Source organism: Delphinus delphis, chromosome 3 (assembly GCF_949987515.2).
Source record: "Delphinus delphis chromosome 3, mDelDel1.2, whole genome shotgun sequence".
Classification (NCBI taxonomy): Eukaryota; Metazoa; Chordata; class Mammalia; order Artiodactyla; family Delphinidae; genus Delphinus; species Delphinus delphis.
Genome location: NC_082685.1, coordinates 159,879,601 through 159,904,982, shown reverse-complemented (window position 1 = coordinate 159,904,982; position 25,382 = coordinate 159,879,601). Strand labels below are relative to the sequence as shown.

The window sequence follows — 25,382 nt, the reverse complement described above, 5'->3', positions numbered from 1 at the left end:
AGCTGATGTTTCAAGATTGAATTCAGAGTTTGAACTCTACTGTTTGGCTTTTGGTGTGTTCTTCAGTGATAAAACTTGCTGTATTTCAGTTGGAGGAGAGCAGTCGTGATTGGGAAGTTAGTAACATCCAGCTTCAAGAAGGTCACTATTTGACCAACGTGGCTGTGGTGAACCCATCAACTCTTCTAAATTCAGACATCTGAATGTTAAAGTGGACTGTGAAGTCCAGACCTACATGTCCCCTCGGCTTGAGAGTCAAGGTCCAGAGAGGATTCCAAAGATACAAACCCACCCTTAGGGGTTGTGTTTCTCCTCTGGGCTACCTACCACCTGGAGGATTTCAGAGTATTGGTTCAGAAGAAAGATGGAACTGTGGTGATTTATGAGGGGCCACTAATCTCTAAGCAGTCTAGATGAGAAGAAGAGCTACTCCAGTGATGGCTAGAGTTAGAAGCAGAGTCTCTCAAAATGCCTAACTCTCGATTCATATTCTAGGGAAGCTGAAGAGTATAAAGTCATTTCTATGGACCTGCATGTCCTCTACTGTCTCACGATCCTCTTGGGAGACTTGCGGCTGGAGTGACTCAAAACGTAACAGTTAGGTTGGAGGAATTGGGAACTGTCACACTCACACACACAAATAACTATACCAGAACCCGCTGCTTAAAACTGCAAACAGTATTGGAAAGCACACTATTCCCTGCATCGAGTATTGGGTGTTACTGTCCCAGCCCCATTAACTGCTTTGCTTACTTTGCAGAAGGCACTCTGTGGCTCTGGACCTCAGTTTCTTAGCATTTACATTCTGTGATCATTGCTCCCTCCTCTTCTTCCACAAATCATCCTATAAGTGAAGGAAAAGAGTAAGAGCTATTTTCAGAATTTATTTCAATATTAAAGGAATGACTAGTGTCATTAAAACATATGACAGAAATATAATTAATACAAGCTAGAAATGTGAGCTTTCTTTGGGTGCTCCAAATCAGACAAGATTAGCATTTGATGAGCTTTTCTCTTTGATTACATAATACATATGATAGGATGAACCTATATAAAATTTGAAAATATTTTTAAATGGATTCTACAAAACCAAAATGTTTTTTCTATTTGGGGCTTGATTTAAAATATTTAAAATATCTAAAATCAGTTTCAGTCCTGTACAACTTTAACACAGATCAAGTGTTTTAAAATATTTATGATAAAGAAAATGTTTCCATCTGGGCAGGGAATTTATTACTGGAATATCATACCAATTTGAATTGAAGCCACTGTGAGATTAATTTCTTCTCTGCTGCTGGAATATAAATGTGTTCTGACAGCTGCTTTCTGTAACTGAAGTGTACTTGTTTGCATGCAGCATCTTCTACTTAATGAAATCGTAAATATCGGAGGAATTTTGAATGGTTTAAGCAACAAACAAAGATTGATTATCAACGCAAAGGCCAACTAGGGGTTTACTATAAGTAACAAAGTATTGGCCAGTGGCTGTTTTGAAATCAACACCAGTTATTTAGAGCTTTCAGAGAGACGATCATGAATTTCAGAACTTGCTGATGTTAAAAAAAAAAAAGAAAAGAATTACTCAAAGGGAAAAGATGGCCTTGATCAAACACATGTTTTTCAGATTTATTAATGATTAACACACCAGACACTCTCTTTTGGATTATATTGCCCTTTCACTATGGCTAAGAGCTGAAGAGATGGACATTATTACAGAAATAACGTCGTGAAAGATATGACACTATGTAGGCATTTATGTAATATAATTGGAGTCTGAGTAGGTACAGTTAGAGGCTATAATTTAGGCATTGATGATGATAAAAGAGAAGGATTTCAAAGTAAGAAGCCGAATTTGTCGTGCTTTGTTCGGGGATAGTTCCATCTAATTGAGAGGCTATCGACTCAAGCAGAAGATCTGAAAGTCAGTATAGCTTTAATATAAGTAAAAGGACCAACTGCCCTCTAGAAGCAAATAAAGGTGAACAAGCACCATTAAAATTGAGACTAATTGAGAATAAGAATGGTTTATAAACAAAATGATGCCAGATAAAATTTTCACTCTAAGTCTCAAAAATCATATTTTCTTATTTTCCCCTTTTAAGAAGAACTTTACAACTAGCTGAATATGCTTTTGCCTAGAGAGCCTTCTATTCTAAGTACATCAGCTGCTGCCAGAAGGCATCTAAGGCAGCGCTGGAGAGAGAATACAGTCATGAAATCCAAGGTCTAGATGTCTATATCTCTCTGCTAATAGTGACTGTTGAGCCAAAAGGAACATCCTGGAAAGAAAAGAAAGGAGGAAGCATGGAAGAAGGGAAGGAACTGCAGGGGATTCTTTCTCTATGTGTATTTAAGCTGCAAAAAGAGTTACACTCAACTAACTGTAAAAGTCTATAGTCCCTAAAAACGACCAAGCCGTTCTCAGATAAAAGATCATTATCCACGGCACATAGTTACAGTGCTACCCTCTACAGCAAAATCTCTAATTCTACACTTCAGCAAGGACAGAGCGATTTTATAAACAACGAAAGAAAATTCCATGAGCGGCAAAGTCGAGTGAGAATTAGACAAAGGGGAAAGAGAACAATATTAGCAGGTTCTGTTGCTTGAAATCTAGAATGCTCTGGAATCCTACTGAACTCTTACATTCCAGGGACCGTCATTGGGCATGGTCAGTATTTTCCACGCAAACGGTGTTTTTGAGTCGTTTCTGGGAGAAAAAAGAAGGAAGCTATTTGGAAGTATTCAATCACTTAGTTTTTGTATTTCTGTCAGAACATGGTGCTAAGTATGAGATTATGTGTGGGCTATATCACTCAGAGGTTTTCCTTTATAACAGAAAATCAGATGTTCTTAGGCTTTCTGGTGAGAGACTGGAAAGGGAAAAGTAATATTTAATGCTCGTTAATAGATATTTCCTTCTCCCTCCTTTGAACTCCTAAGACCTAATTTTAGGTGGATCAAAAGTGGTCCCTTGTAACGTGCCACTCATCCAACCAAGAGTTACAGCATTATTGAGACTAATGTTCTAAAAGGGCTGCTGCCTACCTGTCATGTCTGCTCTGGGCACCACAGCATTCGGTGAAACTATTGTTTGAGGTTCACCTGAATCCCCTATGTGCCTTTACAGTGGCAGAAGAAATGGTTTTTTTTTTTTTTTAACTTCAGCCTGCATAAAGACAAGGAAAAGTATGAGAATGCCCAGACACCTACAATAGAATAAGAAATATGTATACTTTACTAAATAGTTAATGTAAATAAAATATGAAACACACTCATATAAACTTACCCAACCACAAATGCCATGTGAAGCTTTAAGTTTTACAGTAAAAACTGGGGTTTTACTGTAGCCATGTCATCACCACCCTATGAATCTATCCTTGTTAATTAACAGTCTTATTTCTCTAAACTTGGATCTATACCCACCGTTTTTTTTTTTTTAAGGAATATTTTGATCTTTTTTCAACAACATGGGCCTCTTTGGAAATGATATTTTCAATGGCTGCATTGTGTCTATCACATAGAAGGACTATATTATGATTTACGTACCCTTACTCCCCTTATCCCTTTAACAATTAATGGTAGATTTTCTTCTATGTACCAAGCATAGTTCTTGGTTCTTGGTCTCCAGGAGCTCAACACTGATTGGAAGACAGAAAAATATAAAGAAGAGAGGAGCACAGACTGGTTGGTGGGTGAGAGGAGGACACAATGGTGACATTCTGGACTCAATGATCCATCTCCTTTTTTCATGACTCAACGGAATGGATTAAATGGAGAGAAACCTCTGGTTTCAGCAACTATTGGGGAGATAATAGGACCAAGCTCATATTGTCCTTTTCAGCTGATAAAATCACATCATAGAGCCAATGTCCATTCCGACTACAACGCTGTCTCTCAAGAAGTTTGAACTTCAGATTTTGATAATTCTGGGAGGGAATTTCACCTTTTGTGTACATTTTAACCATTTTATGAGGCTTAACATTAATAATCTCAGTTCCCTACTTAGAATATTATTTTTAAAAAATAAAAATACACAAATGTAAAATACCTGTCAAGCCAAAGATAATTTTATATTAGGGACTATTATTGACTTTTTAAATTAGCTATTTGTATTTAAATTTCCTGTTCAGAATATAACTTACCTTACAAAATGAAAGTAGACCAATCTGTTTCCTCGAGATTTATTTATTTATATTTATTGAGATATTACATATTTTTTCCTTCAAGACGCATTAGTCAGTACAGTGATTTTCAAAAGTGTTTATAGCCAAGGGTCCTTTAAATTTCTCTAATGGTAATGTCCTGTGAATTAATTAGTAGAACAGCTGTATGAGCTGGTCCAAATTCTTCTCAAGACCTGCAAGATTTGGGGGGAAAGTATTAAAGAAACAAAGAGAATTAAGGCATAAGAAGTGCTGCTGGTCTTTGACCAAGAGAACCAAACATTCTGGATCCTTAGCTTGACTGATAGGAAATAAGCCAGGGGTCCAAGAACAACTGGATTCCCAAGAACTTTGGTTTCAAAACTTTATGACTTGGCAACTTTCTAATGTTTTATGGGGAAAATGGCCATGTCTCCAGCAGAAATCCCGCTGCTGGCCTTTAAATGGGAAAAGGTGACTGGTAGCTCAGAAAACATTTTCCATGATGGGTTAACTATGTTAAAACTGTTTCCCATTTTCCATCCCCAGCAGTAGGGGCTGGGCTCAGCCTTAGGTGGGCTGTACTTTGCTAGTGGATGATGAGTTTCCATCTTGGGTGTTCTTCACTGGATTTCTGATGAACTGAATGAGTGAGATCTTTGGGGCCCTGCCTTACAGATGACGCGTGAGAGATGTCTGTTTTACTCTTTCATTTAGTTGCTGCTTGGTTGGAACAAATAAAAGTCAAGGGCAGTGTTGAGGGGGATGATGATGGCATTGGAGAATGACAGTGCACATTAAAGCACTGAGAAACCCTGCAGAGCAGAACCCTCTTTAACCCAATGTTTACCCAAGAATATTTTTACCACAGAGACCCTTTTGTCAATTCTACTTCTTTTCCTGTTCATTAAGCAACAAACTCCAACTCATTTACTCAGTTTGTCACCAATTTATTCATTTATTGTATGCTGAATATAATGTACTGAACATTAAAAAAAAACATGGTCTTTGCCCTCGAGAATCTCAGAATCCAGAAGAAATATATGTAAACAGCTAACAAAAATGGTAAGTAGTAATATATAGAAAATATAGTGTGAACAGAAAAATAAGTGACTGGGTAGGAGAGACATGAAAGGAAGTTACTGATATCCTCAACATGAAGAAATTATTAGAACTGTTCCTTGAAAGACAAGTAGAAATTCTTCACGTAAAGAAAGGTATGTATTTAAGGGGTAGAAATGAGGCCGGGGAAAAGAGGGAGAGAGTTGTTCTCTCGTTGTGATCCATACTGCTTCTAATCTAAACAGTACTAACAGAGAAAAATGAAATTCAGAAGCACATGTTCCCTCATATACAAACTCTTCTTTACCCCCAAATCCCTCTGAAGTGCCTGATACGTGTTTTTTATATTATGAGTTCATGAGAAAAGATAGGAGGAAATAAAAGAAAAACCCCTTTACATCACATAAAATAGTGTTTTGATAAAACTAGAAGCTACCATTTCCCAAAGAAAGTGCAAGTAGTATCTCTTTTTAACAAGCTGGTTAGTTCACCAGAATTACCCTGTTGTCATTTTACAGTTTTGCTAAATTGAAAAGCCCACTGCTACACTGGAGCCAGGCTAAACTGAAACACTTACTGGAGCTTTAAAATTTTGTTTAGAGAATGCAAATGTTTAGTGTATCGTGTATTAGAAGACAACAACAAATGTTGGTGGGATGGATGGATGGGAACAGGACTGATGTGAAAACGGGAATGCTTTTGCAGTCTAAAAACAGTGGCTTTACCCACTTTCCAGGACTTGTGAATATTTGAAGGCATTAAGAGATATTCAATCAAACTTGCCATGTATACATTATCAAAAATACTTAACTAAAGAATTCATACAGGCAAACTGCCAAAGCTTAGGAACGTCTGCAGAGGGGCCAAACACAACCATTAAACTATGAGGTTCAGCAAGTGGCTTTGTGAATTATCACATGCATTCCAAGTATCTGATTTGGTAATTGACAAGGACAGTCCCAGGGATGCATGAGTGATTGGGCAGAGCAATGAAGCCAAGTGCCTGGGAATAACTCTGTGGAGGACTGGAGGAGAAGGCAGTAATTGCCAACTCTTTGGAACCCCAAACACTTTACAATGGAAGGGGTTCCTGAGAAATTTCTTACCCCCTTTAAACTTGTAGATTGTGATGAAGATCCATGAGGCATTCTCCCCCTGAGGTTTACAAGTCTGTGGGAAGATGTGACAGGCCATGCTGTTAGAAAAGCACCCTACAATTTGGTTGTTAGTCCCTGTGAATACAGATCTTCCTACCCCGAGTATAACCACAGTTATCTCGGAGTAAAAACCAAATTAGTAACTTTGGCAGCTGGATGTCAAGACAGACTCAAGAGAAGAGTTAGATAGGATTGGGCCTAGCACTCCCCCTTCCCCAAACACAGAGGCTAAAAATAATCACTGGTAAAAGTTGGAAAAGTCAGAAAACACACAAAGCAGGAGGCTGGCTCCAGACAAGAAAAGGACGGAGTCATAGAAGATGCGGTGCTGGGGGGAGTCATTGGTACCCCAGGTCTGGGGGGGTAAGGAAGGCATGGACCATGAGTTTGAAGAGCGAAAGTCAAGAATCCAGGTTGAGAATCTGGGAGCAAAGCAGGTAACGAGTTCATATCAATAACAGAAAGAGTGGGTAAGAGTGGATATATGTATATATATAACTGATTCACTTTGTTGTACACCTGAAACTAAGACAACATGGTAAATGTCACGCCCATAAAAATTAAACAAAAAGAAAGAGTGGGTAAATACAGATGTGGCAAATTTTTTTTTCTTTTTTTTTCTTTTTGCAGTATGCGGGCCTCTCACTGCTGTGGCCTCTCCCGTTGCGGAGCACAGGCTCCGGACGCGCAGGCTCAGCGGCCATGGCTCACGGGCCTATCCGCTCCGTGGCATGTGGGATCTTCCTGGACCGGGGCACGAACCCCTGTCCCCTATATCGGCAGGCAGACTCTCAACCACTGCGCCACCAGGGAAGCCCTTTTTTTTTTTCTTTTATTGATTATTTTTTGGCTGCGTTGGGTCTTTGCTGCTGCGCGCGGGCTTTCTCTAGTTGCAGCAAGTGGGGGCTACTCTTCGTTGCAGTGCACAGGCTTCTCATTGCGGTGGCTTCTCTTGTTGTGGAGCACGGGCTCTAGGCTCGTGGGCTTCAGTAGTTGTGGTACCCGGGCTCAGTAGTTGTGGCTCATGGGCTTAGTTGCTCTGCAGCATGTGGGATCTTCCCAGACCAGGGCTTGAACCCGTGTCCCCTGCGTTGGCAGGCGGATTCTTAACCACTGCACCACCAGGGAAGTCCTAGATGTGGCGATTGTAAGAACTTTGGCTATTTTTCTAAATGAGATGGGAAGACAGAGGAAAGCTTAGAACAGTGGAGGGACATGGCTTCATTTGTTCAAAAAGGGTCATTCTAACTGACTTTTTCAGGGAATATATGCTGAAAATTATATATTGAAAGGAGAATCAGAGAGTCTAGTAAGGAGACTATGGTAATGTTTCTGGGGCAAGATGGTAGTGTCCTGGACTTCAGAATGAGGGTAGAGACATGAGAGGCTGCAGTCTGAACATTTCTGAAGGTAGAGCAGGCATAATATTCTGATAGGTTGTGAGAAAAAGAGAGGGGCTAAGGATGATACCAAGAGTTTTCGCCTGAGCAAATATGAAGTTGGAGTTGCCATTTACTGAGAATACAATAGAAGAAACAAGTCTGGTTTTGGATATGTTGAGTTTGGGATATTTATTAGACTTTCAAGTGGGGAATGCCAGAGTCACAGTTAGATATACTGATCTGGAATTCAAGGGAGACCTGGGCTAGAGAATTTGGAAATAATCCTTTTGAAGATCCTTTTAAATAGGAAATAATCCTTCTAAAGCCAGGACACTGGGTGAGGTCACTAAGAAAATGAATGCAGATGAAGAAAAAAAGACCAAGACTGAGCCTTGTACTAATTACTCTGAAATCTAGAGGCTGGGAGATACGTAGGAACATATTAAGGTGACGGAGAAGGGGCTGACATTAAGGTAGATGGAAAATGAGGGACGTGTAGCTTCTCGATGCCAAGAGAAGAAACAGCCTCAAGAAGAAGGGGCAGATCAACTGAGTTGAATGGAACTGACAAGTCGAGCAAGAGAAGAACTGAAACTCAACCATTAGGAAGCAATGAGGATGCTGACAAGAGAGGCTTGGTGGAGCAGTGGAGGGGAGAACCCAGCTGAGAGAGGTCAAGAAGGAATGGGCAGAGGGAAAAGTACAACAGCAATGCAAGAAAAGTCTTTAATGACAGGCTTCTGGGGTCAAAGGATGCAAGGCAAATTATGCAGCTTGTTTAAAAGATCATACGATGATCGAGTAAAGTAGGAGAAATCGATGTCTTAATTTAGGATTCTCCAGAATTGGACCCTGAAACAAGGTTCTGAGTGCAAGTAACTTATTTGGTAAGTGTAGGAAACCCCAGAGGAAAGTGGGGCAGGGAAAGGGAAAGGCGCCTTATCAAGCCAGCTACCACTGTGGGTGCCTGGAGCTTAATCCCAGGGGCAAATGCTGGGAGACAGCGTAAAACACAAGTTTCTGAACCATCCCACCCAACGACATGGGAGCAGGGCTATCTACACACTGTTTCTCATCTGTTGCTGCTTGAGGGCTGCCGGGGGTGGGAGGGATTGCCAGGCACTTCCAGCCTGCCAAAGTGAGGGCACAATTTGGGGAAAAACCTCACTTTCTATATGCTGAAGGCTTCCAAACAGATATATCCAGCGATGTTCTCCCCACAAGACTTGACTCATTAACTGAACTGTTGCCTAAAATCTCATTTTCTAGTTGTTCTAGTTGTGCTCTCAAGTTTAATGTGTCCCAAACAAATTTCTGGGTACCAAAATCCCCCTCCAGACAACCAGTTCTAAAGTGCTTCTCCACCATCTGCGTTAACGACCCTCCACCCTCTTGCCCCAGCAAAGACGCCATCTTTCATTTTCCTCTTTTTTCATAAAACACACAATCAGGTGAGTTTTGTTGACTCTACCTCCAAAATATATCTTGAATCTAGCCATTTTTTACCTTCTTCACTATTGTGCTAACAGAAGTCAAATTTCTCTCATCTCTTCTATAGCAGAAGCCTTTTAACACATCTCTGGGCTTCTAAGATCTGCCAGTTTTTCAGAATAAACCCTGATGATTTGAAAAGTATCAGTCAGATCAAAGTAGTTCTCTACTAATCATCCCTCTGTTTTCCTTATAATTAGAACAAAGTTCAACATGATTATCATGCTTACAAAATCCTATATAATCTGACTTTTGCTCCTTTTCCAGCAAACCTGTAAAGTTTACATTTATTCACAACATTCTGTCCATATTGGCTGCAGTAGATGAGAATGTTTTTCTTAATTCCTCACTCCCTCCTTCTGTCAAGTGACCTTGCAATGCACAGAAATGGGTCAAGCATCTCCTTCATCCATTGGATTTGGACTTGGCCATGTGACTTTGGTTTTGATGCTTGTGAAAGTTTAAAATGTGCTTGCAAATTTTGGCCTGGGCTTTCTGAGTCCTAAGACCCACCATGAGGAGGGCATGCACTAGGGACCCTCAGCCTCCTTGGCCTGGGCTCCAGAGGGACTTTGAAACTTGACCTGAATTCTGGCACCAAGCTCAGCTCACTCACAAGCCTAAATTAAAGTGGCCCTTACAGACCTGCAGACTTGTGAGCAAAACAGAGTTTGGGATAATCTGTTACATAGCATTATCAGAGCAATAGCTGACTGCTACACTGGCCCCCTTCCTGGCCTTGGAATATGCCAAGCTCATTCCAGTCTTAGGGACTTTAGATTTGCTCTTTCCTCTGTCTGGAATATTCTTTCCATCAACTCTCACATGGCTACATCTCTTGAGAGTTCAAATCTCAGCACAAATGTTGCATCCACAGAAACACCTTCTCCGACCTCTCCAGCCATAGCAGCCAGTCACAGAAATCACCTCCTATACACCATTATCTTGCTTTATTTTCTACATAGCATTTTTTCACTATTTGAACTTATTTATTTATATGTGAATGTGCTTGTTGTCTGTCTCTACTCATGAATGATTCCACCTCCGTAAAAGCAGAGACTTGGTACCTTATTCACTGTAGTAGTTCTATGGCTTGGAACAGTGTTGAATTCCTGCTGATGTGAGTGCTGGACCATCCTGGAAATCTGTGCAGCTGGGCTGCAACTACCAGTTATAAGACCATTGGCTATTATCCTAGTTTTCACAACCCTCAAGACCGCAAGGCTGAAGTCACGGAGACTTTTCCAATCACACCCTAAGTGCCCACTTACAGCTGGGAAATGGGGAGAGTTTGTCCAATAGTGAAAGCCCTTGGAGTTTTGTAGAGAAAGGTGAAACATATGTGAGAACTGCTTATATCAGGGAATTAATTTATTGCTGCCAGAGAATAAATGCACACGTTTCCACTTTAAACAAATTATAAACTCTATTAAAACTTTTTTTTTTCAAGAAAGTCACGCTGAATTCCAGGAAAGTTTTATATATTATCCATAGTTGAGAGAGAAATATTCCGTTTTTATTTTGCATCTTTTCTACATGACATAAGATTTTGGCTTTAAATACAGACTGAGTTTTGATAAAGACATTGAAAATACTATTTCTTCATGTTGAGTAAATGTATATTATTCATATATACAATAGTGTATTTAGATATGATGGAAAGTGAATAGAGTGACATTTTCAGGGGCAAGTAGTATGGAAAATTTTTTTGTGTGTATGTATATTTTCTGCATAATTTAAAATTACTCATTTAAGCATCAATGTATTTTAATACTATTTTTAACTATTAAGGATGGAAATATTATTATATTATCTATTTTTTCTTCCTTCTTAAATGAACAAAATGTGTTATCTTTTAGGTATGCAGTTGGCTTTAAGTAAGTTTTTATCCTTCCATTACAGGGACTTTGGAAGTAGGAAGTTGCTGGCGTTGCCTCAGGGGCTCTGTATCTTCAGGACTCCAGGTCACCATCCTTACAATTCTCCTGGCATTTCCCTGAAGTTCACAAGATGCTGCCACAGTTTCAAAAAACAGTGGAGTTGAAGGTAGGAAGAAGAGAGAAGAAATAGTGGCAGAACTAACTCTGGATTTTATTGCAATAGCAAAAATCTATTCCAGGTGCTCCTAGTGAATTTTGCTTACACTTCCTTGGCCAAGACAGGGCCATATGGCCATTCTTAACTACGGGGGCTTTTGGGAAAACAAGTATTTAACTTTTGACCTAAAGAGAAGAGGAAGGCGAGGGAGAAGGGCAGATGTGGGTTGGGTGAGCCCCCCAAAGTGTATGACATGTAGTGGTTATGTGTATTAGTAACAATAAAGTGTTATCTTCGGGGCTATTCAAGAATGTTAAGCTACATGCATGTTCACCAATATCACTGCTTCCCCTCCCCCAGTGTGGGGTGTTGCTAGGGACAGCAGGCCAGTCAGAGACTACATTTTCTAGACTCCTTTGTGGCCAGATGAAGCCACTGAACTTGTTCTCATCAGTGGAATGTGAGCAGATGTGATGGGATATGACTTTCCACTTACCTTTTGTGCCTTAAGCCAGCTGCATGTGGACCATGTTGGGGTTGGTGGGGCTATAAGAGCAGAAGCCTGGATACCTGAATCACCATGTGGAGCATAATCTCCAGTGGACTAGTTACATGTGCTTAGATTGCTTTATGAGTGAGAAATACATTTCTATGGTATTAAGCCAAGTCACTAAAATTTGGAGGTTTATTTACTACAGGTGCTAATGTTACCTTATTTAAGACAATAACCTATGATTATATCACCCTGGATTTTTCATTGGTTTCTTGTTTCTGTTTTCCTTATTCAGTTTTTCCATCTTCCATTTAGAGATTTTTCTCATTACCCTACTTTTAAGGAGCCGTAACTTTTTGTAGTTTCTCAAGTATGTTGAGCAATATTCTTTCTAATGCCTTGCTTCTATTTTGCTGTGTTCTAAGAAATCAGATAATTAAATATGTTAGGACTCTGAACGACTGCTATAATACTCTGAGCTAAGCACATGAACTTTGTGATGCTGGTTTGGGCCACTGTGGGGTCTCGTGTGACTTACTTCCTGATATATAGGATGGTTGCCTGATAAAGGACAAAGCAATATGAAGTTGCATGCTAACTGTACAGTCAAGGGTGAAGTGCAATGGTTCAGTGGAGTATGTGAATATTGTAGTATTTTGAATTAGAGCCAATTCAATATATTAGAATTAGAGCTACTTTGTTTCCCAGAGCTGTTAAGGGAATTTCTGTGAGCAGAGAGAGTTTTGAGAGTCCTATATAAAGTGCCCATCCTATTAAGCTATCTGTTTACTTTATAATGATTAAACTATCTAAATTATTTATCTAAAATATCCAGCCATTAATCGTCATGGCTATGATGAAGATTCATGTGGCATAAATGAATACTTGTCTTGAAGTCTAATTAAATTTAGCAGATTTCAAAAGATGCTTCACTCTTTTTAAGTTAAATACATAGTATCTCCACTGAAAACCAGACTTCGTCCAAAACTAGGGTGGCAAGTGATGGCACAAAATTGGTGGCAGAAAGCAGTGAGAAATATCATAGGCTTTGCAAATAGATCTCAGTTCCAATCTTGCTGTCATCATTATAAGATTTACTAGAAGCACTGCCTGATTAAGTTATGAACATTAAGCGAAACATGCAAAACACTTAATTCAAAACAGCACAGTTGCAATAATAAAATAAAAATAATGCGTGTTCTTTGTTTTTCTTTTCTAATATTACAGATTATGTAATAATATATTAAATGTTCTGGGGTGGGCATAATAATCACTTTTACCCTCATTTTCTATCTGAAACAAATATTTGTCTTGCCAAGAATCCAACTTTATATTTTGGTAATAAATTTATATTAATTAAAAAACAGTACTTCCGCTTTTGGATAATACAGGCATTTCAACACAAATCTATTTCAGAACTGAGTTTCTAAATATTTTCAGTGATTGTGGCTTCTTGAAAAAGGCAGGGAGAGAGAGTGGAACAATATTTAAATCATTGTATCTCTTCGTTCAACAATCATTCCTTCTGCAGGTTTTTACTGAGTGAGTACATTGTGTTAGGAACTATGCTAGTTATTCAGAACCCATTGGTGAAAAACCCACCATCCTTTTCTCAAGAGGCTTAAAAGGTGGGGTTTCAGTTTGGCAGCTAGGTAAAAAGATTGGAATTTCTTGCTAAAATCATATATGTGTACAATATCTTACTTTTGAAATGCAAAACATATATACATGTGAATGCACCTTTATTTTAAGCAGAAGTAGTGCTTTTCTTTCTTTTCTTCCCCAAGATTTTACAGTGACTATGACAACATGTATTTATAGTTTATAATCAGAAGGATGTTAAAAATCAAGTTATTTTTTTCTATTTTTGTTTTATACTGGAATTTCTTAAACTGGATTGTCTCTGTTCCCTTTTACGGCAGGCAATAGAACCTTGAAAATCTTTAGAGACTTTAATTTCAGAGGAGATATATGTGGTTAGTGTCTACAATTTACTTTTCACGGTTACCTTTGCTTTGATGTTAAAGGTCCTGGAAGGTGACTCAACCAAAAGGGGAGACAGTGACTCCAAGTTGAATAATGGCCAGGTCAAGAGAAGTAGGGGAGTGGGGAGGAGAGGGCCTGAGAACCTGAAGCCATGTGGCACTTACCACGTAGGTGACATTAGACATTTGAACTGTTGGAGCTTCAGTTTCTTCTCTGATCACTTTCCTGATCTGTAGACGTCAAAAGAGCGATTGAGAGGATCAGGGAGATAAAAGCCTATAAAGAAGCAAGTTGTCAACTCAATACCGAATATCAAGATGAGCGTCCATCGTTCCACTACTTTACAGTGGGTTAATCTTCAACTAAGTCTCCAAAGAATGATCTGATCCAGGGTTAGATGCAGGGCAAGTCCCTACATGGTGATGGAAAATCACAAGGACCAGGTGAGCCGGGACCCACTTTGGATGAAGAGAATATAGACATCTGTTCATTTCTAGCTTGAGTTTATATTTTCAGGTGGAGTCTCTGAAAACCCATTTAACTCTTCCACATTTTTGACACCCTTACTTCCTATACAGGGCCCGTAACACAAGTTTTTAATTTAACCCAACAGATATGGGAAACATATTATTGGCCAGGCAGTGTGCTAGATTATATATATGAAAAGATGAATTGAAATACAGCTCTTAATCTCTTTGAACTGGGACAGTTGAAGTGTTATCGGTACAACACAAAACTATTTAATCCTGTGCTTGAAAATAGATGAATTCATTATTTTTCTTTCAATATATGATCTCTCCGGAACAATAAATCTAGATTGCTAAATTTGGAAACATGATATTTTAGCTTATCTTTAAGAAAGAATATTGTATTAAGTTAAAGGAAATTACCTAAATAGAATCTACAGAAGGTCGTCACTGACGATTTCTGCATGTGGTCGCACGTCTTTTAAGAAGAAGGTAATTACAAAATTCCTGGATCTCCATTCAGGTACCATAAATGCTTATATATATACATACATACATACATACATATATGTATCATTATATAAGTTTAACTTAAAACATCTAACACGTATAAGGAGAAATCGCGCTGTGTGCTTGCTTCCGTACAAAGTAATTTGTGCAGTGAATGCCCCGGTCTTCACTAAGATGCAATGTTACAAAAATCTAGGTATTTACATGGAAAGGGAATAAAACATTAAGAAGAATTTCCTTTTTCCATTTAAAGGAGGGAACACCAAAGGGCCATTTTAAGACTCTACAAGTGCCATATAAAATCTCCAGAAGAAGTTGTAATGTATTAAACAAAGGTTAACACCAACCACAAGAAGAAGAAGAAGAAGAAAAAAACATAGAAACGGGGAGAAAATACACTTCCTGGCTCGGAAGCTCTTAAAACTTCTGAGCCAGGAAACCTTCCGCACCGGGGCGGGGAATCTCTTTGGCTCTGCAGTGACTCCCTGCTAAGCTCCCCTCAAGTTTTCCCTCCCTCGCGTCCCCATTCCCCGCCTCAGTCCCAAACGTGGGAGCCGCAGGAGGATACCAGCACGCCTACCTGGAGTTGTCAGACAGCATCAGCCTCTGATGCGTGTTGATTTTAAATGCCACCACACCTAAAATAGGCCATATCTGCAGGCAAACCCAAGGAATTTCAAACGACGCCCGGAAGCTCATCTTACTAACTAGGGGCCCAACCGGTAAAAGAACAATAGTAAAATAGAGCCAAGAGCGTGTTCCTTCGCTCGAAGCGATTCGCTGGTGGCGCGCAGGGCCTGCGCGGAGCCTGAGGCTGGAAGCCGGAGCCCCGAAAAGGCGCGCTGCCCCTTTAAAAGGCCGCGCATCTCCGGGCCGGCCTTCCTCCCCGGGGCTCCAGCTGTGATTGACGCTGGGCGGCGAGAGGAGGCGCCTGGCGCTAACAAAAGTCCGGCCCTTGGGCGAGCGGCGCCGGGCCGCTCGTCTCTGCTCGCTCCGGGCACCCGCAACAAGTGGCCGCCGCGCCCTCCCTGGGGAAGCCGCGGGTGCGCAGGGGCGCCCGGAGGAAGCGGCGGAGCCCGGGAGCCCCGGCAGCCCGCGCGGCTCAGCGTCCACCGCAGGGGGATCGGGGCGGGCGGATGGGGACCCGGCGGCGGCGGCGCGGCGAGCCTCTGGGCGGCCCCGGGGCGCGGGCTCTCCGCGGCGCTGCGCCCGCCGGCCCCGAACGCGGATTTTAAGGGCGGCGGCCGCCCCCCGGCCCCACCCGGCGCAGTCGGGGGTGCCAGGAGGGGACGGAGCGCCCCCTCCCACCGGAGTGCGGGGGCCGCCCCCGTCCGGAGATCGGCCCCGGAGCGTGGGGTATGCGCAGCTAAAGGTCCCGTCGGGCGGGCTTTCCTCTGGCGGAGCGCGCAGGCGGTGCGCCCCACCTATGGAGTGTCCAGGGAGACGGCGGGCATGACGGCGGCAGGATGGGCGCGAACAATGGCAAACAGTACGGCAGTGAGGGTGAGTGGGCCGCCAGTCCTCACAACTCCCCAGTCGCGCCCCCCTCCCTTCCCCTCGCCCTCCCGTCTGGGAAGGAAGATTCTCGCACGCTGCCGGGGCGCATCCCCATTTGGCACCCTGTCTGGGCCGTCACCTTCTCTTTTGGCTCTGAGTACTTCGGCGCCCCGAGGATGCTTTCCCACCGCGGGGGTCTCTCTAAGCAACTTCCCAGGTTGCCTTTGGGACGGCTCGAGTTGCATTTCTGTCTGTTTCTGAAACCACGTGCCTCAGTTTCCCTTCCCTGGGCATCTGGGGTTTCGGATGATGGTTTGGCAGAGGGCGGAAGACGTTTTTGAAAAACAACGCAGTGAAAAATTTCCCAGGCCTTTGTGCACCATTCCCCGGGAGTCTCCTGTAGCAGGAAAAACTTCTGGAAGAAGTTAAGTTTCCATTCTCTGCTCACTGCCTCCGAGCTGACAGCTTCGTAAAACTGACCACCTAGGGGCCGTGTGAGGCGAGGAGTGGCGGGGGGCTTTGTGTGGGCTCTCTCGGGGCTCGAGACGGGCAGAGGACCATCTGTTACGTGGGGCTGGAAATTGCACAGAAATATTGCCTGTCAAGTGGGAACTTGGAAGTTGGGGAAACTTTAAACTCCACCTACTCCTAAAAGGATGATGGATATGTGGGTTGGCTTCTCCCTCGCCCCTCCCCGCCCTTTGCATAGAACCGTAGTGTTGTAACCCGGTTGATTAACTGCATGCCCCTCATATGCTTACGGCAAAGGCATTTCCCGCAGTTCAGTAGTTAGGAAGGTTTGTCTTTTCGTGAACTTGGCTGGAGGGGAGTGGAAGAGACAGGGTCGGTTTTACAGCCCGCCCCCAGAGGACCGGCGGTTAGAAACGGGGTCCAGCGCCTGAAGACTGGTAGGAATGCAGAATGGCTCTTCAGCCTGTGGTGTTAGGGAAACTCCTATCATCCTCTTCAAAACTTTGAGCTGTGGCCACAGAATGTGGATGCCTCTCCCCATGTTTGCGTCTGTGTTCCTTCTCAGCAGCTTTGTGGAATTACAGCAGAAACCGACCCTAAAAAACCGTATCCACAAGAACCTTTTGTTTAAATCATTCTTTTCCAGAGCATCATGTTTTGAATTCCACATATATATATGAAATATATATATTTCCTTATTCTGGGCAGTTATGTGAAAGAGATTTTTTTTCCTGACAGTTTCTTTTTTAAAAAGTTAAAAGGTGGTCTTTTTAGAGAGCAACCGTGAAATTATGCCAAAAAAGATTAATGGAGAATCTTGGCCACCCCCCAAAACTTCTTGAAGTTAATGTTTTAAAAAATTTTGGAAAAATGAAAGATTAAGCCTCCTTAACTCTGAGTTATTAAAGAAGCTTTCGGGGAGTGAAGTGTGTGCCTGTCAGTTCTGGGTGTGCATACGTTATGCGATTTGAACACTGGTGGGGGGAATGGACACCCCAAGAGGAACACAGGGTCACTGCTCTGTGTTCTTCAACAAAACCCCTCACACTCTTCGTATTCCTATGCAACTTGTTCTTAGATCCCAGCGTTCTTGCATTGTACAGTGTGTGGTGTATGACTACTTCCTGTCTGAACAGTGGAGTTTTCAACCCTTGGGAGAGAAAAGGAGAGACAGAGAACTAATGTTCTCCAGCTGTTATCCGTAAATGCTACCTCTGCATTTTCACTTCAGCTGAAGTGAAATTTTACTGGGATCTGACTTAGATACACTGTGGACTTTTTATAGGAAAAATCTCTTGGGCTCAGCTGATTCAAGGGGACCAAAAGGAAGCTTTGGGAGGTAACTGAGTTTTGGCTGGAGGGACACGTCGTGTTCAGCGTTCATCAACTCTCTTCAAGTGCATCGCCATTCCTCTGTGATAGGTGTGGGGGAAAATAGAGAAATCGAATAACAAGAGCTTTTCAAAAATCTTTTCTCCCCCCAGTTACACCGGGCCTCTCCTAATATATGTCATTATAATATATGTAATGTATTATATGGTTATAATATATGTAGTTGGGTATGGTCAGCCTTATTACATGGTGCTATTGGATGGTAAAATCTATGCAGATAAGCCTTTTGGAATTTGGTGTGTTAGTGCCACACCAAATCCTTATCTAAATCTTTCTTATCTAAAATGTCAACTTTCAAAGAAAGTGAAAGCAACCCCTAGACATCGTATTTCTATTATCAAAGCAGACTGAGAATTAAGAGAGTTTCATAGATTTAGAGCAACTTAGGTGTGGTGTATTTCAAATTATCAACAAATGCATAGCCACAGAATGGCTCAGTGAGAGATCCCCCAACTACAAAACACTGGTGTTTGTGTATACTTAAAAAAACTGTAACTTCAGTATATTTTACTTACTAGTGGAGCTGACACCATGTAAATGGCCCTGAAATTTTACAGATATTGTTACAAATTATTAGAACTTTCAAAACTTCAGTATTTCATCTGTAATCTCACTTCTCCTGCTCCTGGAAAATATCTTTTTTATTAAAAAAAAAAATTCCCAAGACTTACCTTAGCAGGTGCAATGGGACAGAGGCTTCCTACTTCTGCATCATTCCAGGCCCCGCAGCAGCAGTATCACCTGGGAGCTTGTCAGAAACTGAATCTGAACTACTTATCACATGCGTGTTAAAAGCTCCAGGCAGTTCTGATATGGGATGCAAAGCACTGATTTGAGAGTCTAGAAATTTGATTCCAGCTTCAACTTAGCTACTGTGACCTTGCTCAGTTGTCCCCAAATCTTAAGGTCTTTCTTCTATAGAGTGAGGAGAGAATTTTTTTTTTATTGGCTTTATTTGTCATGCCCATCCTTGTGCATGCAGTCCTTCATTTTAGTTTGCTCTTATAATGCCTGAATGGACCACTTAACAGAGATTCGCCTTGGGAAGACATGTTATAATAAATAGGGAAGTTAAGGCTATTACTGCCCTGAAATCAGTAGATGCCCCAATCCCTTTGTTATCCCCTTTAGCCTCATCTCTATCTTCCTTACTTATTCCCACTTCCTCTCTTAACTCAATCAGTCTCTGCTGAGATTAAAGTTGTGTGTTTATCAATATTGGGTGTTTCCAGTGTTTTGTTTTCCTAAATACTTAGTGAACGTTCTGGTTAATGGTTTAGTTCTCAGCCTTTAGGCAGATTTGGATTTTGCTCCAGGAAAAAGTTGCCACACCACTGCCCATGTTCAGCTTTCTAGAAATATAAGCATGTCTGTATGATTAGTATGTTCCGGTAAACTCTTATTATGGAGGGCTGATTTTTTCTCTTTGTCTTCTTTCATAAAATTTAAGTTACAGCCCATGTGTAGAAATCTGGAGAATAAGCTGAGGTGATTCAAAGCCATTAGAACCATTAGCTTTGACTCCAGTTAAACTAAATAAACAAATCTCTCTGTTCAAGTAGTGAGAGAGGAGCTGCTTTTCCTGCCTTTTAAGGTTTCCAGCCTCACCCTCACTTACTCAGTGGTTTCGTTGTTATGTTTATTCTACTCCAGCAGGGCTGAGTCTGTCGTCCTTACACTGTTAACAGCTCCTTTGTAAAATCCTGCCTGTCGTTGAATTGGAGCTGCTGAGGCCTTGTGATGGGGCTTGACCTTGTTAGCTCTGCTGCTCTATCAACGCCCCCGAGTCCCTTTTCACCATCTCAGATCTGTGCTTCTCAGATACGTTGCCTGGGAGCATAAATCATCACCAATCCATCACCACTTCGGGAAGCGTATCTTGAAAGAATAATAACGATGGCAAGTTACATTTATTGAATGCTTACTTTGTCCAAGCCTGATCCTGAGCCCTTCGTGGACGCTGACTCTTGTTGTTACTGAGTCCAAGCTCACTCTGCTCGCTGCACGACAGGCCAGTAAATCGGGAGACGAGGTATTGAGGCAAGGAATGGCAACGTTATTCGGAAAGCCGGGCGTCCAAGAAGATGGCAGACTAGGGTCCCAGAGTACCATCTTATGGGGTCTGTGTGCTAGTTTCTTTTATAGAACAGAGAAGGGGAGGAGGTGAGGAAGTAAAATAAAAAGGCCGTAAGTCTTGCAAACCACCTCCTGGTTTGGCCAGCCTCAGGGAGGGGATGTGTTACTTTCTTCTTTCTTGCAGCAATCCACAGGTGGGCAGAATGTCTCCCTGGGAACTGAACAAAGGCACTTTAGTTTAACATTTAGGCAGAGGGGCAGGCTTCCCTGAGGGAGGCCATTAGGTATGCCAATAGCTATAGACAACATCTTTTTAGTGATTATAGTAACAAAAAGCAACTGGAGAGCAAAGGTTAAAGTAAAAGAAACAGATCCAACATGGTGTCAGATTTTGTTCTTCCCTGTTACAATGTCATTCTCACGACAATCCTGATCCTATGGGGCAGGTGTTCCTATGTTTCCATTTTACTGATGAGGAAACAGAGGTGCAGAGAGGATGATCATTTTCCCAAGATCCTACAGGTAGCGTAGGTGGAATTGGGACTCAGGGCCAAGTCTGTCTAAGCCCAGAGTTACTTATTCATTCTTTCATTCAACCAATATACGTTGACTTCTTATTTCCTACCATGTACCAGGAACTCCTCTAGATTCTTGGAATACAACAGTAAACAGATAAAGATCCTGTCCTGGTCAATCTTACCTTCATCTGTGTGCATGTGTCCATGTGTGTTGGGAGGGAGGTGAAATGGAACAGTTAACACGTGTGCACACAGGCACAGTCATTTAGTAAACCACATGGTAAGTTCTAAGGGGCCAAGGCTCTGCATAAAGAAAATTGTCAAATTAAGACTGATGGGGGGACTTCCCTGGTGGTCCAGTGGTTAAGACTTTGCCTTCCAACGCAGGGGGTGCCGGTTTCATTCCTTGTTGGGGAGCTAAGATCCCATATGCCTCCTGGCCCAAAAAACTAAAACATAAAAAACAGAAGCAATATTGTAACAAGTTCAATAAAGACTTTAAAAAAATGGTCCACATCTAAAAAAACTTAAAAAAAAAGAAAGACTGATGGGAGTTGGGAAGAGAAGGGTGTGGCAATTTTAATTAGAGTAGTCACTGTGGGCCTTACGGAAAAATTGGCATTTAGACTGAAACTTAAAAGAAGTGAGGGACTAAGCCCTGAGGATCCATGTAGCATGTTGACTGTTCCTTTCAACCGCTGTGTTCTACCAAAGTGAATACTCTTTATGCTGGAGGGCTTGCATCATCATTTTATGCAAGTGTAAAAGTGTAACATCATCAGTCCTCTGTAAGTAGTCAGCTAGAGTGGAACAGAGTCAGTCTGGCTACTGGGCATATTTTTTGCCTAGAGTCTTTACAAATGTGTTTTATCCAATGGTATTTTAGCAGATGGTTTGTGACTGCTTTTGCAGGGAGGGGAGGGGGAGCCTAGGAAATGCCCTTCATTCTGCAACCAGTAGATGTTGCCTGACTTCCTGGATGTGTGACTGCTCACCCGAAGATCTCTCCAAAGGTCTCTGTAATTCTTAGATGGATGTAGCTCTTTATCTTTTGCCTCCAGTAAATAAATTCATTCTGATGAAAATCAGAAGATATATGATAGTGATTCCACTGTTTGGCACAAATCAAAGCATTAGTGAAGCTATCAGTACCATTTTTGGTCTGACAGTGTTTTCAGAGATTTGAGGAATCTTTTTGCATATTTAAAACAGAGAAAGAGAAGAGAGGTAACTTTTCGTTCTCCTTAAGAATCAACTCACCTCAACTTTGTGTCAGCTCTCTCTGCCCTTTGAAACAGAATGAATTCTGGGTAGATTGAGTAATTGCTAATCACTTTTACCCTTAGCCCTTATTGAGTGGTGTGTCTGGAAGTTGATTAGACTACTTGGCTTAGCTCTTTGATTGAGGGAAACTCCTAGATATCACGCACCATGGCATTTGGAATGTAGTAAAGCACGTGACAGTATCTTGAGTAAAATCTAGAGTGAATTAATTCTCTGAATAATGAAGAAGGGGATAAATGAAGTTTAGACACTTAATACCTTAAAAACTAATATTTGAAGAGCTGTCATGATGAAGGTTAAATTTCAGAGTGCTGAGCAAAGACCAAGATATGTAAGTTACTAGCACGTAGGTAGATTTGACTCAGTCTGAGGAAGAGCTAATGATGAGAGCTGCCCACATCTGAGACTGGCTGCCTAATGAGGAAGTGAGTCCTCGCACATGGGAAGGGGGATCACAGGAAAGATTGTTGTGCTCGAGATTTCTGCATCAGCTAAGGGGTCTACTATAGGATCCTGCAGCAAGATCCCTAGCAAACAATTTGCCATGTGCAGTTATTTATTTATTTTTTTAATTGAAGTATGATTGATTTACAATGTTGTGTTAGTTTCAGGTGTACAGAAAAGTGATTCAGTTATACATATATACATATCTATTTTTTTCAGATTCTTTTCCATTATAGGTTATTACAGAATAGTTCCCTGTGCTCTACAAAACAGTTCCCTGTGCTCTGCGGTAGGTCCTTGTTGGTTATCTATTTTATATAGAGTAGTGTGTATATGTTAATCCCCAATTCCTAATTTATCCCTCCCCCCTTTCCCATTTGGTGACCATAAATTTGTTTTCTGTGTCTGTGGGTTGCAGTTATGTTTGATGAAGTGTTATTGTTTGATTTGAACTCATATTGCTACTTCCCCCCTTAATACGTTTCTATCCTTGTAGTTGTTGAAAAGTACTATCCCCACTTCCTCTAGGTTAATTTTCTCTCTCTGTTACATGTATGTGTTTATGTCTTTTTAGATATATTTAGATATTAATTGGAAAATCAACTGATTTAATTTGTTTCCCTGCCTTCGGTGGTACGTAATCTCCTGAACCAAAAATGGGGTTTGATAAATGACATGTCCTATTTTCAGTGCAGTAATGGATACGGACTCTACCTACTGTGCCTTTTATTATGACCCTAAAACATGTAGATCTCCTGAAGTTGAAGCAAGACCCTGAATTGTGCTCGTGTTGACTATCTTGAATTAATGTTTTAACTTTGTTGATAAGACTTAATTGGCATCATTGGTTAGTGACATCTGATCAGAAGCTACAAATTGACTAGAACCTCACAAAGACAGCATCTTTCTCAAGGAGCCCTGACTCCTTTTTGTTCAGCACCATGTCTTCGGTGCATGAGCTAGACAGGCAGTTCTGCCACGGGGTGATAAAGTCCGTATCTGCTGAACTTTCCCAGAATGTAGCTTTTTTTGGGTTTTGGTTACAGAAATTTAGACCTCTTCTTCCATCTACTCACTGCGTTAAATCTCTAGATAGAATAAGACTTTTGCTTTAAGGAAGTTCAGTATCTAACTGAAAAGCTAGGCAGGGAGGCCAGTGATTTCAGAACAAGATGATAAATGCTGATTCACAGAGGGACCCTACTTTTCCGATGTGCTAAGTGTGAATATAAGTGATAAGTGGGAAGTGGGCATAAGACTAGAGCAGCTCTAAATAATGACAGCACTGGACCATATCTGCAACTCCCCAAACATCTAAAGGATGCACATATTTTCTAAAACAATGACAACAATAACAACATATACACACCACTATACATAAAATAGATAACCAACAAGGACCTCCTATATATAGCACAGGGAACTATACTCAATATTTTGTAATAACCTATAAGGGAAGAGAATCTGAAGAAGAATATATATATATATATATATATAAATAATATAATTATATTATATGCATATAAATTATATATATATATATATATATATATAACTGAATCACAGTGCTGTATGCCTGAAACTAACACGATATTATACATCAGCTATACTTCAATTAAAAAAAGAAAACAGGTAAATTGGAGGGGGAGTCGCTTACACTCTTGGGAGAAACTAAATCTTTTGTTAGGAGTCTTTCCCTAATTGTTCCCGAAAATCTTCATGTTCCATTTCGGATATCGTTTATTCCATGGGAAGTGGTTCTTGTGGGACCTGTAAGCGAGGACCTTGGAAGGCTTCACTGGAGGGGCAGGACCTGACCAGCCTAGGTCCTCGCCACACCTGTACCCTGCAACCAAGGGGAATGGGAGCCTGCAGGCAGATGCTTCTTAAGCGTGCTAGTTCATACCCCAGAGACGTACAACTTTCAGACTTCTGACATGACTGATTATGAACCATCTCTGAATTTTCCTGAGTAATGAAATCTAAACACGTGGTCACCATTCTCCCCATTCCCTGGGTGAAGGAGTGTCAACTTTGTCTGGAGCCGTAAATCTTTATTCGGTTGTGCAGTAGATATGCTCACTCTATCAATCCCTATTTAACTTCTAAGCCAGTAACAAAATGAAAAACAGTTGTTAACACCGCACAAACTCATAATTGTAACTTTAGAAGTCTTGAGCAACGTGTAGAAATGTTATTAAAACTTTTTTTTTGTTTGCTACCCTTTCTGTGGTAAATTCCTGTGCTGCATTTTCCAAGCAGATGTAGCAGTGCAAAGAGAATCAGAATTTCTAGAGAAAAATTTCAGGAATTTTTCTTCTGCTCACAGATTGACCCTCTGGCTGCGAGTCACCCACTTTTTGGCAAGGCGGAGAAGTCAGGAAAAGGCTCCTTGTATGTGCAGTTGAACCTTTGACCCGATGGAGTACTCGAATTGAATCTCAGGAGCCTCTGGGTTAGGTCCAAGTCTAAGGCCAGGTCTTCCACGGTGCAGCTGTCGGAGGTGGCTCAGACCCCAGGGAGAGGAAGAACATGTATGAGACTGAGGGTGGAGCGGAAGAAACATAAATAAGAGGAGAGGGAAGAAGAGGAGAAATTCAGAGAGAACTGGTGTTAGGGCACTGATTGCCCTCTACCGTAAAGAATGGAATCACTGTTCTACTCAGTGCTCTTTTCTTACAAATATCTTAGCTCGGGCTTCCCTGGTGACGCAGTAGTTGAGAGTCCGCCTGCCGATGCGGGGAACACGGGTTCGTGCCCCGGTCCGGGAAGATACCACATGCCGCGGAGCGGCTGCGCCCGTGAGCCATGGCCGCTGAGCCTGCGCGTCCGGAGCCTGTGCTCCGCAACGGGAGAGGCCACAACAGTGAGAGGCCCGCGTACCGCAAAAAAAAAACAAAAACAAAAATCTTAGCTCAAGGAACAAAAACAATTACTAATAGTTACTCGGTAGGCTTGGATGTTGCCAAG

General features: G+C 41.5%; 1 protein-coding gene across 1 annotated transcript in view; it reads left to right on the top strand.

The window, feature by feature from the left end:
• The first annotated feature begins 15,775 nt into the window (after positions 1–15,775).
• FBXL7 (F-box and leucine rich repeat protein 7) overlaps positions 15,776–25,382 on the top strand; it is a 415,738-nt gene continuing 406,131 nt past the window's right edge. Inside the window, exon 1 of the mRNA XM_060007103.2 lies at positions 15,776–16,233. Coding sequence (XP_059863086.1) covers positions 16,197–16,233 — 37 coding nt within the window. The 5' untranslated portion in view covers positions 15,776–16,196. The remainder of the gene's footprint in view (positions 16,234–25,382) is intronic.